Source organism: Lissotriton vulgaris, chromosome 5, assembly GCF_964263255.1.
Source record: "Lissotriton vulgaris chromosome 5, aLisVul1.2, whole genome shotgun sequence".
Classification (NCBI taxonomy): Eukaryota; Metazoa; Chordata; class Amphibia; order Caudata; family Salamandridae; genus Lissotriton; species Lissotriton vulgaris.
The window spans coordinates 112,709,730-112,724,995 of record NC_141693.1 but is presented as its reverse complement, the minus strand read 5'-3'; the positions used below and the strand labels follow the sequence as shown (position 1 = coordinate 112,724,995).

Below are 15,266 nucleotides of genomic sequence, written 5' to 3'. Positions count from 1 at the left end.
TCAAGGAGAAAAGCAGCACATTATGCAGAGAGCAACACGGAGACCAGTGTGGTAGTGGGAGAATTTAGGGTGGAAGAGAAGCGCACAAGAGCACTGGTGCATGTATTTGGTGTGGGAGAGAAGGCCAGAAGAGAGAGAGAGAGAGAGAGAGAGAGAGAGAGAGAGAGAGAGAGAGAGAGAGAGAGAGAGAGAGAGAGAGAGAGAGAGAGAGAGAGAGAGAGAGAGAGAGAGAGAAAGATGGAAAACACATGCACTGCCACAAAGGGGATAATGAAAACGAAAATAGTTGTTCCCTAAAAGTATGCAGTGGAAAAGCACAATCAAAAACATGGTAAAGAGGCTATGTTCCAGGGGAGGGACAAACGCAAGAAAAAGGAAGGAAAGCCACTGAAAAAGAAGCAAAGAAAAAAGAGTGACTATAAAGCCAACTAATGGAAGCAATGGACAGCATTTAACAAATTGTATGTGTCTGGGATAGCTCACAGGAAGTCTTTTGCAACCAGACACCAGCAACAGCTTTCTGGTAGGCAAGACCTAAAATATGAGAAGTGTTCGACCATGTCTAAGAAAAAGTTAAAAACGACTAAACTATCCCCAATACCCCGCACCCACCGAAGGTCCACAGTTGCTGCGACACCGTAGAGAAGCCCAAGGTACGTTTGTCATCTTTCAGAACTGTAACCTAATAAACAAGACTGAATACCACAGTATATTCTTACTTCTTTAACCCCACATCATCAACACTGAAAGTTCTTCAGTTATGAAGTGGAACCCTGAACCCTAATAATTAGAACTCCACCCCAATAATCATATCTCGCAATTTATCTCAGGATGTTCCACTTCGAGTTGATCTTGCATACAAGAGCACCTTACACCAAACATCCGTTTAGCAGAGTATCGTAAATAAGTATTTACGACCACTCAATAATAGAGTTCTAGATCTGGGGCAAAGTTAAAGGGTTTTAATACAGAACTCTCAAAATCAGGTGGTATAGAATAAATGATGCCATGAAGGCTCACATGCACAGGTATAGAGAGTAGTACAAATCACAACTAATGTTAAGCCCCACATGAGCAGCAGAATCAAGAAAGGGTTGGACAGCTTCTCTAGAAGTAAGGGAAATTCTCTAAAAGTCTTATGATTCACCCCCAAAACTAAGAGGCTCTTATACACAGCTCGTGCATAGAAAATTAGCTAAAACCACAGATTAGGCATTGTATGATCCCACGTATCAATTCCTCTGCTAATCAATGAAATCCATGTCAAGAACATTATATGTTCGCACCATCCCATTTTTCTAAGAAAGCATCCTGTTTTCCATGTCACTGTCAACCAGAAATGTTTCGAACAAAATATGCAACATTAATCAAAAACTGTTCTTAAAGACATAAAACTAGACTGAGCTATCGAAGCACAGCAGAAGGACCTTGAGATAATGTTACAGTTCGGAGCATCAGAAAGTTTCTTCAGAGCACAACAGGAAAATTACATCAACTCGTCTTCATTCTGCAGATTTGTGGGGAGAGAATATATGCAGGGAAATCTGATGGGAGAGGAGTTAGTGGAGTAGTGAAAAAAGAGACAATAGCAGTATCCATGTTATCCAATATTCTGTTTTCTCCAAAATGGGGGTCAACTAAATTATTTTAATAAACACACGTCTAAACCTCATATTAAACTCATTTTAACTGCAATTAGAACATTAGAATGTTGGTAGCTCCATTGAAAACAAAGGGGTGCTCTGGGCGTATAATGGCTGGTATAAGCCTGGAGTTCCAACATTCCAATGTTTCTTTGTTCTCAGCTTTGGCTGTGAACAAAGGCTTCAGGGAGCCTGAGGGGATTTCAATTCCCTCGTGCTCCCTGAAGGCTTTGTTTTATTTGTTAGAACATTCTGCCCTCTAGTAGAAGAATGTTCTAATAGCATTATAGCCCTTCGTAGCTGGGTATACCAGCAATTAAAGTCCCTCTCCCTTGTTAAAGGCCCTCGCCTTCGACTCGGGCCTTTAACGCTAGAGAGGGCCTTTACTAGTGGGTATAGCCCGCTACAGAGGGCTATAAGGCTATATTATATTAATTCGGTATTCATGATTTGGTTCAGACATACATATTTTTAATACATAATATTATTTGTCACACAAAAATATGTTCTTTAAAAACACTCTAATACACCCTTCTGGATGAACCTAATTAACTCCTCGCTGCCCTACAAAGCTGTGTCCTGGAGTGCCTAAAAATAGATCTGGTCTCCGCCCCTAATGAAAGAAACAGGAGTGGAAACTGATCATTTAAACAATATCCTCCCTATTTCCAGCCTGCTTACAATTGCAAAATCCTAGAAAGCTTCCCAGAAACTCAGCTCCTAGGTGAAAATGGTCTCATTAATAATAATCTTCAATCTGGCTTAGACCAGGAAGAAGCATGGAAACAGCAATTTAAAAAAAACATAGTTGATCATACACTTCTTATTTCAGCCAAAGGTGACTCCTACTTCCTCATGCTATTGGACCGGTCAGCGGCATTTGAAACAGCAAATCACTCCATTCTACTAGAACGGTTTAAGGATAAAATGGGTGTGATGAGGATAGTTCTAGGTAGATTCTTAACACACAACAATAATCAGAGTCAAAGCGTAAAATTGGCAAACCCTCTCTCCAACCATCAGCACTCAGACAAGATGTTCTGCAAGGGTCCTTTATCCCGCCTACACTTTTAATCCATATATATGTACATATACGGAGAGAGAGCTAATTGCCTCCTCTTGAAACACACAAACGTCATATAACACTTATAAACCCATCTCTATTTGACAATGTCCAGAAACATTGAAATCGCAGTGGCATCCAATCATATATGATGATGCAACATCTCAAATGGAACCCGCTTCAAACAGAGTTTCTCCCATCTCTTCCCCTAACTTCTCCCTCCAGGTCCATACCTGGTTTATTCCATTTGTCAACTCACCAGATCATCAGGCTTCTTCTTGGACAATAATATGAACCAGGAAGCACGCATCAACTCTCTGGCTAAAGGATCAGAGCATCAGCTCAGGCTACGGAGAGGTATTCAAATAAGGAATCACAGAATATTACCTTAACCCCTCCCATGCTCATGACGAGCTCAGCTCATCATGAGCCACGGTTCTCGTGTGCTCATGACGAGCTGAGCTTGTCACGGCCGTTAGAACGCTCACAAGCTGGAATAATTCCCTTGCTGTGCTGAGCGTTCTATTGAAACGGGCGTGGCCGTGACGAGATCAGCTCGTCATGAGCACACGAGAACCGTGGATCATGATGAGCTGAGCTCGTCATGAGTACCGGGGCGCTGTGTGCACCCCCCCCTCCCCCAGCACAGCAGGGGAATCGGGCCAGCAGCCAAGGGGTTAAACGAGTGAGCCAAGCATTGGTGCTATTAAGATCAGAGTGGAGAATCTCACTGCTGTTTGGAATTCCTAATCCGCACCTACACCTTCTCCAAGTGGCATTGCACACCGAAGCAAGGCCGGACATTGGCACCAAAAACGTTCCAACCATCCTAAACTGGCTTCAAATTCAGGCAAGAAATATCTATAAAGCAGACTGCATTGCCCACACAGTGAATTCACTTGGGTTCTGCAACTTACATAACCTAGAACCTCTGGTAAACAAGATCATCTTTGGAGCTCAGCCTCCATCACTCCACTCAAAGATTGAAAGATACTCAAGCAGTCCTTCCCAAAGAGTGTTCCCAGGTGCTGGGACTCAAACTCCAGTCAACAGGACTTTATCCTGCTATGATTTATTGAAAATGGAAGTGATATGTCTGTGGTTTCAATGCCACCTCTCACACTTTGGACCTATATCAAAAGTAGGAACTTTCAACTTTGGAAAGTATACATTCTGTAATGAAGACCTGGACCTACCAACACTATTCAAAATGTCTTTATTATGTGTACAGCATGCTACCATATTTTCCATTAATAATCTGTATTATATGTAGTATCCGTTCATGTGACATGTAATTTAATTTTTTGAGTAATGATATGTTCTCCGTAGTCTGCTTTATATAGTGTAATACTTTAGGACGCCTCTCATTGTAACTTGTAGCTAGTAATATTGCCACATGTAATCCGCTCTGTCACCTGTTGGGTCTAGTTTGTGCTATAGAAAACTGGCAATGAAATAAACAGAGGTCCCACTGACTCTTCGCCACTTTCATTCCCCTATCTTGAATTCCTGGGTCCCTCACCCACACCGATGAAAAAGTGTCCTACCTGAGCTTTAGCTATGATAGTGAATCCTTTCTCCCCTCAAATTACTGCTGCATTATTATGCATTATTAAGACTACTCCTGTGACAAACTCCCCAGACAACTGTTTTGAACCTTGCAGTCATAATCTCCAAACTTAGCGTTTGCAACGCCATTTACACTAGGCTGTCTCTTACTGTGCTCTTCAAACTTCAAAGAGTTTGGGGAGGGTAGTTGGCCTAACGGCTAGGGCGCTTGACCTCGGACCTGGGGAACTGGATTAGAGTCTCAGTAATGACGCAAAAAAAATAAAAAAAATTAAAAAAAATCCCCTGTGATTCTGGGCAAATCACTTAATCTCCCCGTGCTTATCAAAAATGAATGTGTGTCCTTATGTAATGTAACTGGTGCTATGTAAACCGCTCTGATACCGGGTCAAATTCGCGCAATACAAAACTCTGCAAAAGAAAAGAAAAAAAATATAGGATCAGGTGGGTCACCGCATCTTTTTTCCGAGACTCGAGTGTGTATTAACGCAGCTCTTCTTTGGATCCGAAATAAGGAACCTAGGATCCTAAAGCCCCCCTCAGAACACAGCATCAATGCCCAACTTAGCATGGACACATGAGCAGCACAAGTGAGTGCAGCCTAGAACTCTTGGGCTGAAGCAACACAGCACTCAGAGCCTCCCAAGTAGCTGGGACCAAGACATGCCTTCTGTTCAAGACTCTACATCAGCCTCAAGGCGATTCATGGCCACAGCCTTCCATACATCCCTCAACCCTTTCAGCCCTATTAGTGTACCAATGACTGTGGTCAGAGAGCTTACAAACGAATCTTCTGTCCATCTATCAATCCAGTATTAAAAAATGTATGGATCAAAACTTTTATTGATTTTTTAAGGTAACCCACATACTGGCAAGGATTCAGCAGATTCAACCAACTTGATGTCAACTGCAAAACACTTCCATGCAACTCTCTTCTTTGCCCCTCTCCCTCATGTCCCCTGAGTTATATTTTGCATTTTTTATCATTTGCCCCCAGTAACGGCACCCCATAAGTAAAGAAATAGAGTTGTCCGCCTTCCTTCCTTCTTTAAAAAAAAACAGGAAGTTGTTCCAATATATGGCGGCCATTTTGAAAGTCATCGTTTTAGTAGTTTCTCAAACAATGATGACGCTGACGTCCGCCCGACCGCGTCTCTGTATTTTACAGAGGCTCACTCCCATTCATCCTCGTAGCCATGGGCAGGCCATTGTCCCTTCGAGAAAGGGAGTAGCCTTGATGCAGTAAGTATGGCACAGCCAACCCCTTCAGTAAGAACGGTTTCTCAAGAAAACAAAGTTACGATTACAAAATTTTAACTTTACTCTTTCATAACAGAGTGTGACTACAGGCATCCCTTCCCCCCGTTTTGGCTCATGAAGCTAAAGTTCGGCTTCAAATATGTATGTTCCACATTTTACCTATTCTATGAGCACTACCATTTATCCCCAAAAATTCTGTTGTGCTGATCCCCTGCTCTGCTATACAGATAGACTTGTGAATTGCCAATAAAGTGCATATTCTACATAAATTCCTCATATGGGCCCAGGTAGCCGATCATTTTAAACCCTAGGAGCATGTGCAAAATAGTAGTAGTCAGCTTGGCAATTAAGTGCAAATTTTCCTAAGGGCTACAACTAACAGACCATTTAGATCCTAATATATGTGCCAAAGTAGCAGTATTGGAAACACCTTTAAAATGAAGAAAATATCCTTAGCTAGAGGAAGAGGTGTGGCGCAGCGGCCAGGGTGCCTGACTCCGGACCACAAGGTTCACGGTTCGATCCCCGACTCTGGTGGCAGGTTAGCCCAGCACCATGTGTCTCTGGGCAAGAGCTTGCTTAATCTTCCCGACAGCCCCCAGCGCCGGGACACCTCTGTTGGAGGTAGCTGTGTGCTTTACAAATACTGGAATTTACTCTCTATCTTGGATACACTTATTACCCCAGGTCCGAGCCGACAAAAGGATCTCAAGATGTAATATACCACAGTTCTAGAAGTGTCCTTGCTGAGAATCCTGAAAGCCTCAGTATGCCGGCTTGTACCCCATTTCCCACACAAGGACATTATCCACTTCGCTCTTTGGTATCCGTAAGCCGGACAAAAGAATAATATATGTATTATTGACTCAGGGGCACCTTGACAAGCGTGACAATCATCTCCCATAGGTAATACATCGACCCACTTACTGCAAAAGGCTCTTATAGGAAGGGATTTGTATCTAAATTGCATACACAATTTACGGGCAAGTGGAGGAGTAATTTTGTCTATCATACTCTTATATCAAGGGAAAGGTTTAAAATCAAATGCCACTGTCAGTGATCCTTTGCAACTAAGAACAATTCGAACAAACATATTCCCAGTACAATGCTTTTAAAGACCCCTTGGAGAGTGAACTCAATTCCTCCGGGGAAACCCTAAATCTCTCCAGGTCCAATTTCTCCAATAGTTCTTTAACAAAGCTCTACCACTGCACTTTCCGACCAGAAGCAGGGGACAGGAGATCACTTAGACCCTCACAATTTACTCTTTTCGCAGTCGAGGTCCATAAGTGGTGCCAATCAAACGTTTACACTCAACTTTCTGTGTGTTTTCTTAATTGCGATATCCAGGCATACAGGAGTCAATGTAGTACTCAGTGGGGTACCAAAAGAGATCTAATACATTTATTTTCCATCACTGTCTATAGGCTGGTGTCCGCATACCCACATATTTCCAAGCCATACAGCAATGCTCCCAGAGCCCTTATATTGTAAATCTCCAGGGCCGGGGCAACTATATCAGACACAGTCTTATTATTACTCTTGGATGTGTTCACAGTATGCTGTATAATTGCCATGTTGTGCACTTGTAGAGCCGAGATTAAATTTGGGGTAAGTCTTAACACCAGCTAAGCAAAATTTGAATTCAATTCAATTGAGTCCCCTCCAATGTACATATTACATTTGCAATTCTTTGACTTTGCAGTGTTGGAAATCATAAATTTGGTCTTTGAGTAATTTATCTCTAATGTACACTCTGTATAAAATGGGTTTAAGTTTGCCAGAAGCTCCTGTAAATCCTGGGGTTGTTTTTGGGAGCAGTAGGGTGTTATCATCTAAAGGAGGGCGGGCACTCTGCCATTTTTGGAGAATCACACCCATCCTTGTCCAGCCATTCCACAACCCCATTTACATACATAGAAACAAAGTAGGGTCCAGGACACAACCTTGTTTAACTCCACTCTTGGTCATTATTGGGTAAGGTAGCTGGTCCTAGTCCCCCCACCTGAGTCATGCATAGTTTTCTGCATGTAGGGACACAAGAATGGCCAACAGATTATGGAGAATACCCATCCTGTCCACAACCATCCACACCTTTGCCCAAGGAACCAAGTCGAAGACTGCAAGCAATTTAACAAAGGTGAGATACAGTCTGCCCCTTTTGATTGCTGCAGCCATCCAATATATACAGTTAAAGCAAAAGACCTGATCCATGGTGCTTATGCCACATCTAAAACCTGCCTGGAGATCCCACAACACACCATAATCCTTCATCCATTCTTGGAGATATACTAGCAAAGGCTTGTAGAAAATCTTCTGCAGCGTATCTACCAAACTAATTGGCCAATAATTACTTGGGTCATTATGTTGGCCTTTGGTATATATAGGGAATGCTCTCTGCCATGTGCCAAGATAATGGTATCTCCATGCCCTTCAGCACTGAATTTGATTGATGGTTAATGTAAAGGCCCCACACATCCGGATGGGCTAGGTAAAGGTCACTGGGGATCTTGTCAGGTCCTGGTGGTCTTATTGCTAGGCTAGCCGTAATGGCCACCAAAAGTTTTGCTTAGCTCATATTCCAGATTAATTTGATTTTCCAGTTTGGTAGCCAGAGACTGATCTACAGCATCCCAGCATGATTCCTCGACACCCAAATATAAGTTACTAAAGTGGACCACCCGATCCTTGGGTTGGACAAAATATTCCAGTTCCTCTGGGTTGAACTGACTCTCATTGCAGCTATTTTCCAAAATGTTTTGAGGTCTTTAGTATTCATGCCACAATGCAAGTTTTCCCATATGGTATTCTCCAAGACTTACAGCGTTGGCCAATTCCCCGTACACATCATCAAAACACTCCTGCACTCAGATTTCACTGCAGTTATTGAGCCTGCTTTTGCTGTCCTACATGCTTTGTTGAACCAAAGTACTACATTTCAGTTTTTAGAATCACCCATTTTTTTCTTGGGCTAAAAGATCTGTTATCAATAAAACAGTACTTTATGGTCTTCCTGAAGGTGTATTACTCTTTCCTCGGGGTCTTTCAATTTTGCTACCTCTTCCTCAACCTTACAAACAAATGCATCCAGAACCTCTGGGTTCTTAGCTACCCGTTCCCATCGGATGGCTTTACTAATATTGGTATGAGAAATAGTCCCTGCAGATGTACTACCTATAATCCAAGGTCTTTCCGCAACATTTCATAATAGAGTCAAGTTCAGGGCTTTGTGATCATTAGCAACCCTATCTATTACAATCATATAATGTATCAAAAAAGCTAGAACTTCATATCAATTAAAAAGTTATCAATTCGTCTGAAGTGGCCCGGACTATTTAAAGTATCACCATCACTATCTGAGGGAGTTCTCCCATTTGCTGCTCTTGGATTAGACATTAACGCCAATGGCATCCATTGCACCGCCCTTGGTGTCCATTTCAACTGAGGCAGCTCAAACCGGGGAACTCTCCACTAAATATCATGTTCAGATGTTAGGTTTGAGGGGAAAACCACAGACAGTTCAATGGTTGTGTTTAGATCTCCTGCCTCTATTAGATTATCTTTCATTGTTATCTCTAAAAGGGTATTCCTGAGTATGTAGATAAACTTGGACTCAACAGTGCGAGCACTCACCCAGTTATATACATTAACCAAAGAGTTACCGGAGGGGAGGTCCACCCTAACCACCAGTATATCTAAAGAACCAACAGAGATAGGTCTAATTTTACATTGGAGTGCTGCCTTAACCCACATCACTAGACCCCCTAAAGTCTTACCCTTCCTGACGGAGCAGCATTTAAACAATATGATGTCAACCCATTCCTGAATGTAGAAGCGATACTCCAAGTCTCCTGGAAGTCACTTATATGGTGCCCACCTTTGAACTGCCCCTATTCTATTTCATTCAACTTCGAACTGAATCTGCCCACATTTGGCCAACTTTGTGTGCAAGAGGGTCATATAGGATAGAGGCCTCTCCCAACCCACAAGTACTAATGACCCCATTATCATTTACCAAATGGTATTCCCCATCATTAGTCCCCACAGAATGTTCCCCACCTTCTCTTCTTTCTGCAAAAAAGTTCTTCATTTCTCTGTGTGATGAATAATATATTGCTGGTGACCACCGCTCTATGTTCCCCTCTACAAGAAACTGCTGAACACCAGGCCCAGTTCCTTTCAATATTGAACTAGGTAAATACCTCACTACATTTGCCTCAATGTGAAGGTGGTAAACAACATTCACAAAACCATTTATGAGTGCGGGAATTAGTACTATAGGAGTAATCTTTTATGGACTCTTCCATGCCTTTGTGAAATAACCACAAAACATCAAACTCTTTAGTAGTAAAAGTGCAAAGTCAGCACAGTCCTTTCTGTTTGTACTAACTACAAATGACTATTACCTGAACATTCCCATTTTATTTCCATTTTAGATGTCATGGGGTAAAATTCCCAAAGGCATGGAAGAGTACGTAATAGACTGTACAGGAGTATTCCATTACCTACTCCAAAATGTCTTTGTGAATCGTCTCCTCTGTTTCAATGTACGAGTACTTCTCCCTGTCTCTCAATACGAATACTTCTCTCTGTCCTTCAATACGCAGGCGAGTAAACTCACTACTAGCTCTTCTGAATCCAATCTCTCAGATCACCCTGTACGCAAGAAGCATGTAATGCATGTTTATATTTTATTCCTAAATTCCTCTCCACCATCTTAAAAGTTATATCATCTTTAAAGGGTAGAACAGCATTAAGATTTGTATTGATCTTCATACATCACATATCATGACGGGCATGCAAGTGACTCACTTGTAGTACTCGGCGGACATGTCGAACTTTCCCAGGAATATGTAGGCATTGCCCAAGTTGCTGTAGGCCCGCCTCTCGGCCGCTTTGTCCCCAAACTCTTTCGCGATGGAGAGTCGCTAGAATAGAGATTCATGAATAGTCACTTTAGGAGAACCGTTGAAAGTTTCAGAATACAGTGTCTGGTGGGGGTGAGGCATGAAGATATATATTGACATTACAAATGTACCAACAGGATTATTCATTTCACATCTAAGGCATAGACTTTTGTGGTGGTGAAGAGGTTAGAAGACTTCTATATGCAGATGAGCTTCTATTCTTGTAGCTCCTTCAAAGAAGTGCTAACTATACCACTATGGGAGTTTAAAGGTCTTCCGGTCCATACAGATAACTAGGGAAAAATCTGTGGCCCATTCAGTTACATTATCTTGTCAAGTGGGTAATGTTATTGTTGTGCCAATTAAGGCATCAAGTATTTACAGGTTTGGATAAGCAGGGGTGCACCATGTTTGGCTGAATCAAATCTCTCATTGATACCGGCACGGGTGCAGATAGATGACAAAAGGTGGGAAATCTCTTAGTTTAATATTAAACCAATAATGAACTGGAATGGAAAGAACCTGGTGAGAGCCCCTGAACCCTATATACAAATTGTATTGGGGATAGTTACATATGGACAAAATGTTACCTGCTCACCTCAGCAGTAAACAAGATTGAACTTTATACTTGGTCCATCGCCCCTCATCCATCATGACGGACTGGGGATGAGGAATGATGGAGGCGAGATGATGGAGGAGGGATGGTAGATGGAATGATGGCTGCTGAATGATGGATGAGCAGTGACTCATGTCGAGTGAGGTATGAGAAGTGATAGCTGGGGATGTCCTAAAATGGATGCTGTGCAGCAAAGAGCTTGCATTGCTGATTTTCAAGATGGGTGATCTCCCTGGGTGAGGTCTGGTCCAACCCATGGGTGTAGTTTCAGCAGGGGTGGGCTGCATAGGGCACTCCCCTCTCAGATGTGTATCCTTGAGCTGCTCCTCTGAGGACTCTGTGTTGGGTGTGGAAACATGTGGGCTTAGGCTTCATCCCTACTGAGCTAGGGAGGAATATGTGACGTTACATCGCATGCCATTGCAATGCCAACCTTTACCCCGACTTTCTGTCGGGGGAGCAGTAGAAGTTGGAATAGATACATTTTCTATTCCAACTTCAGTGTGTGCAACAGTACGGAAGGTGTTGGAGTTAAATCCAACACCTTCTACTCACTGTTGCACAACTTTTTCGTTGCAATGGCATGTAATGAAATGGCATGCATTGTAACAGTTGCGTAGTAAAGGCTGTTTCCCACAAGGGTGATAGTACCTTAGAAGGACTCCTTTTGGTCAACCTCTCCTCCACTCCTGCACACAACATGGCAGTGAAAACATGCACAGTAAGGAGCAGCTTCAGATAAATAGTTATAAAGCTAAAAATGTGCTTCTATCCAATTTTGCCCTGAGAGAAGTTTTCACTTGTTATTTTTTTGATCACCTAATTCAAGGTTCACAGGAGCACAGGGGTAAAATATATTTGCTGTGATATGGTGGGGGGAGGCAGGGGGCAGGGAAAGTAGGGGAAATCCCAAGGTTGTTCAGTGAGTTTCAGCGCTCTTGCGCTTACGTACTTGGGGAAGTGGCGCGGAAGCTCAATCAAATAAGCAGCCGCAATTGTTATTTAAAAAGATGAAAAAAAGAAAAGAAAAAACATTCAGCCTCCTAAACGTTGTACCAACATGCTTGCAATTTAGGTTTTACACATAGCTTAAAAATTACCATTTTAGTATAACAGGATAGTTGTCTCAAAGCAAGGCAGGTATATTTAGAACAGGTATGGAGACCTTTTCAGTTGTAATACACATCAAAGGAAAATATTATTCATGTTAGAGCAAAACATGTACTACTGGTTTTTAATTATTGTAACATAAAGGGATACGTTAAACACAACGATGACAACATTTTTTTTTTTTTAAAGTAAACAAAAGAAAGAAAATAAGCATTGGTAGAGGAAAGTATTGGCCACCATCTGTTGCACCTGAGATCACTACTTTTTAGGCAGATGTGCACTTGTGATCAGAAACAATGCCAGCAATCACACCAGAAAAGAGACAATTGCTGAAGTGAGTTGACCCATTGATCCATGGTGTGTTGGGGAGAAACGGTCGGAACACTGCGGGCAGAGCCACACGTGTTTCAATATCGCAAGCGCTACCACGTTTGCCTTAACTACACATGAGCCTTAACCGCATGTATGCGTGGTTAAGGTAGTGCACGGTCTAGCTGCTGCCTGGAATGTGCGGAAGGAGGAAGGATCGGGAGTGGAGGCAGGATGCAGTGAGGTTAAGTGGGGCTGGGTTTTGGGGGATGGGGTGTAGTTTTTAGGGCTGGGGGCAGGTTAGTTTTTAGGGCTTAGGGGGCAGGGATGTTTATAGGGCCTGGGGGTAGTTTTAAGTCTCGGGTGGGGATTTAGGGGGTCGATTTAAGGCTCAGGGCGGGGGGTCAGAGATGGGGATAATTTTTAGGGCTTAGGGGAGGGCGGGGAAGTTTTTAGGGCGTGAAGGGGCATATGTCTTTGCAATACATGCCTTAACGCATATTTCATTGTAAAGGAATGCGTGGTAAAGGAATATGTGTGGTTAATTAATACTTGCATAGTTAAGACTGCGTGGAACCAGCATGCGTGGAAATCACATACGTGGTTCAGTCACACAACCTGCGTCGGGAGGTAGCAAAATGTGCTGGATGAATAGACCAATAGAGAAAGAGGGAGACCCCAAACCGCTCTGTATATGGAGGTATGCATATGATATTTAAGTTTTTTTTCTTTCATTTACATGAGGCGGGCAAATAAGTTAACCCCTTCGAAGCTAATGACGAGCTGGGCTCGTCATGGCGCTTACCTGCCGTGCGCGGATGACAAGGCCAACTCGTCATGAATAATGGTGATTTTGGTGATTCAGCGCAGGACGGGAAAACGCCTAGCAGCCATGTGGTTAAACTTGCCTCTAGGCTAGACCTAAGTTAAACCTTTTAGACCTATTGTATTAGCAATCGTGTGGGAGTTGTACCTGTTTTTTTCTAATTAAAAATTAATTCTGCAATTTGTACCTACGTCGGAGCTTTAAGTGGGCTGGGTCCTGCCAGTGCTCAGCAATGGCAGTTTTTAAAAGCAGGTGCAGAGACGGGTCCCTATCGGGCTCTCCATTTTCGCCCTCACACTCAGAATAGAAAAAAATAATCTTAACTGTGCAGCAGTTCACTGTTTTTGATGTCACTTTTATTTTTTTGCAGTTCTATATTGCACAACTCGAAGTGCTTTACATGAGCACCAACAAGGACATCTTCATTTATTTTTGGGAAGTCACAGGCCATTAACTGATTTGCCCAGAAACACAGGATGTTGAGCCGATGCTGAGACTCACACGTGCTGCCAAAGTTAGCAGCTCTAGCCGTTACGCCACATCCTCTCGCACGAGCTAAAGCATTTTCAATGTTATATACAACGAAGCCATAGTTGTATCTCTACATGTAGTATATTTATCTTATGCAACTAACAACCTTTGACAAAGCCAACAGTCCTAGTTTGTTGTAGGTGTAATATTACTTGTTGTATTATATATGAGACAAGTACAGAAGCAGCGAAATACCAGTCGAGCGGCACATTATGCAGAACGTAGATTTTTAGCATAAATGTTTTAAGCTATGCCCGGTAGTTTTTTCAAGGGGGCCTCAAAACGGGTCTTTATCTGGCTCCGTTTTGTGCTCTGGCACAGGTGGCCCATTTTTTTCCGGACTGCAATTACAGCAGGCACATCGATGTGCGCGTGCTCACTCTGCTCACTTCTCACTAGTGGAGAAGTTACGGCATGACGTCATGGCAGGTGAGCGTTGTTGGAAAAGGGAAATCCTTTAATGGGAGTCACTTTTTCTCTGGATTTCCCTTCTCTTTTTGAAACTCAGGAGCAGCAACATTGTGTGGTGTCACCAGGGCTTTAAGTGGAAGCTTTTTCGATATTGTATATAACAAGCCATAGTTGCTGCTTATTTATCTTATGCAACTTGTTGTAGGTATGATGTTACTTGTTGTATCATATATCTGGATGCAATGACAGGAACAGCAAAATACAAGTCGGGCAGCACACTATGCTAAACACAGATTTTTACCTATGTGTTTTAAAGCCACACCCTTAAATACATTGGCCACGCCCCTTTGAGAGACCCCCCCCCCACACACACACAGTTTTTTCATCCCACTTAAAGCCCTGGTTAAAAGTGAACTGAGGGAAGTCTTGCTTGTGCCCGGATTTCCTGGGGGAGGACAGAAGATGCGCTCCCACCTTGCAATGGGAACCGGACACCTTTTGATATCTCGGGGTACGAGTGTACCACGAGGAATGCTTGGTGGCTGGGAATGGGGGGAAGGTGATCACCAGAACCAGATCGGCCTCCCCCTTATTCCAGCCCCCTTCTCCCAGGAGACGTGTTACTATTATTAAAGTGATCATAGCACTGGAACTATATATTTTGTTTTGGAAGCAATTCCGATGGTGTTGAGGGAGTCGTTTTTAGAGAGTTGACTGCCTTCTCACTGAAGTAAAATTCTTGTTTTGTAGAGAGGCTTCAGCCAGACCGGATGTACACATTACTGTTCTGTTATACCACATTTCTGGTTTCACATGATTTTGCTGATGTACACGCTTTCTTTGTAAGGTGTGCCGATGCACCCACACAGTAGTTCTGAAAAGTTACACAAAAACATTTGAATAGCACATTTAAAGGTGCTCAAAATGAATTCATGAATAATATTATCAGTCAGCTCAATTGGGTTTTTATTGTCCTTGGAATGATAAAGGTTGGGTGTGCTCATCCAGGTTTTGAAGTTGA

The 15,266-nt window shown here is 42.7% G+C and overlaps 1 protein-coding gene across 2 annotated transcripts in view; it reads right to left on the bottom strand.

The window, feature by feature from the left end:
• GPSM1 (G protein signaling modulator 1) overlaps positions 1-15,266 on the bottom strand; it is a 727,733-nt gene that overhangs the window by 371,093 nt on the left and 341,374 nt on the right. For both annotated transcript variants that reach the window (XM_086921016.1, XM_086921015.1), the window contains exon 6: positions 10,348-10,463. In XM_086921016.1, coding sequence (XP_086777142.1) covers positions 10,348-10,463 — 116 coding nt within the window. The remainder of the gene's footprint in view (positions 1-10,347; positions 10,464-15,266) is intronic.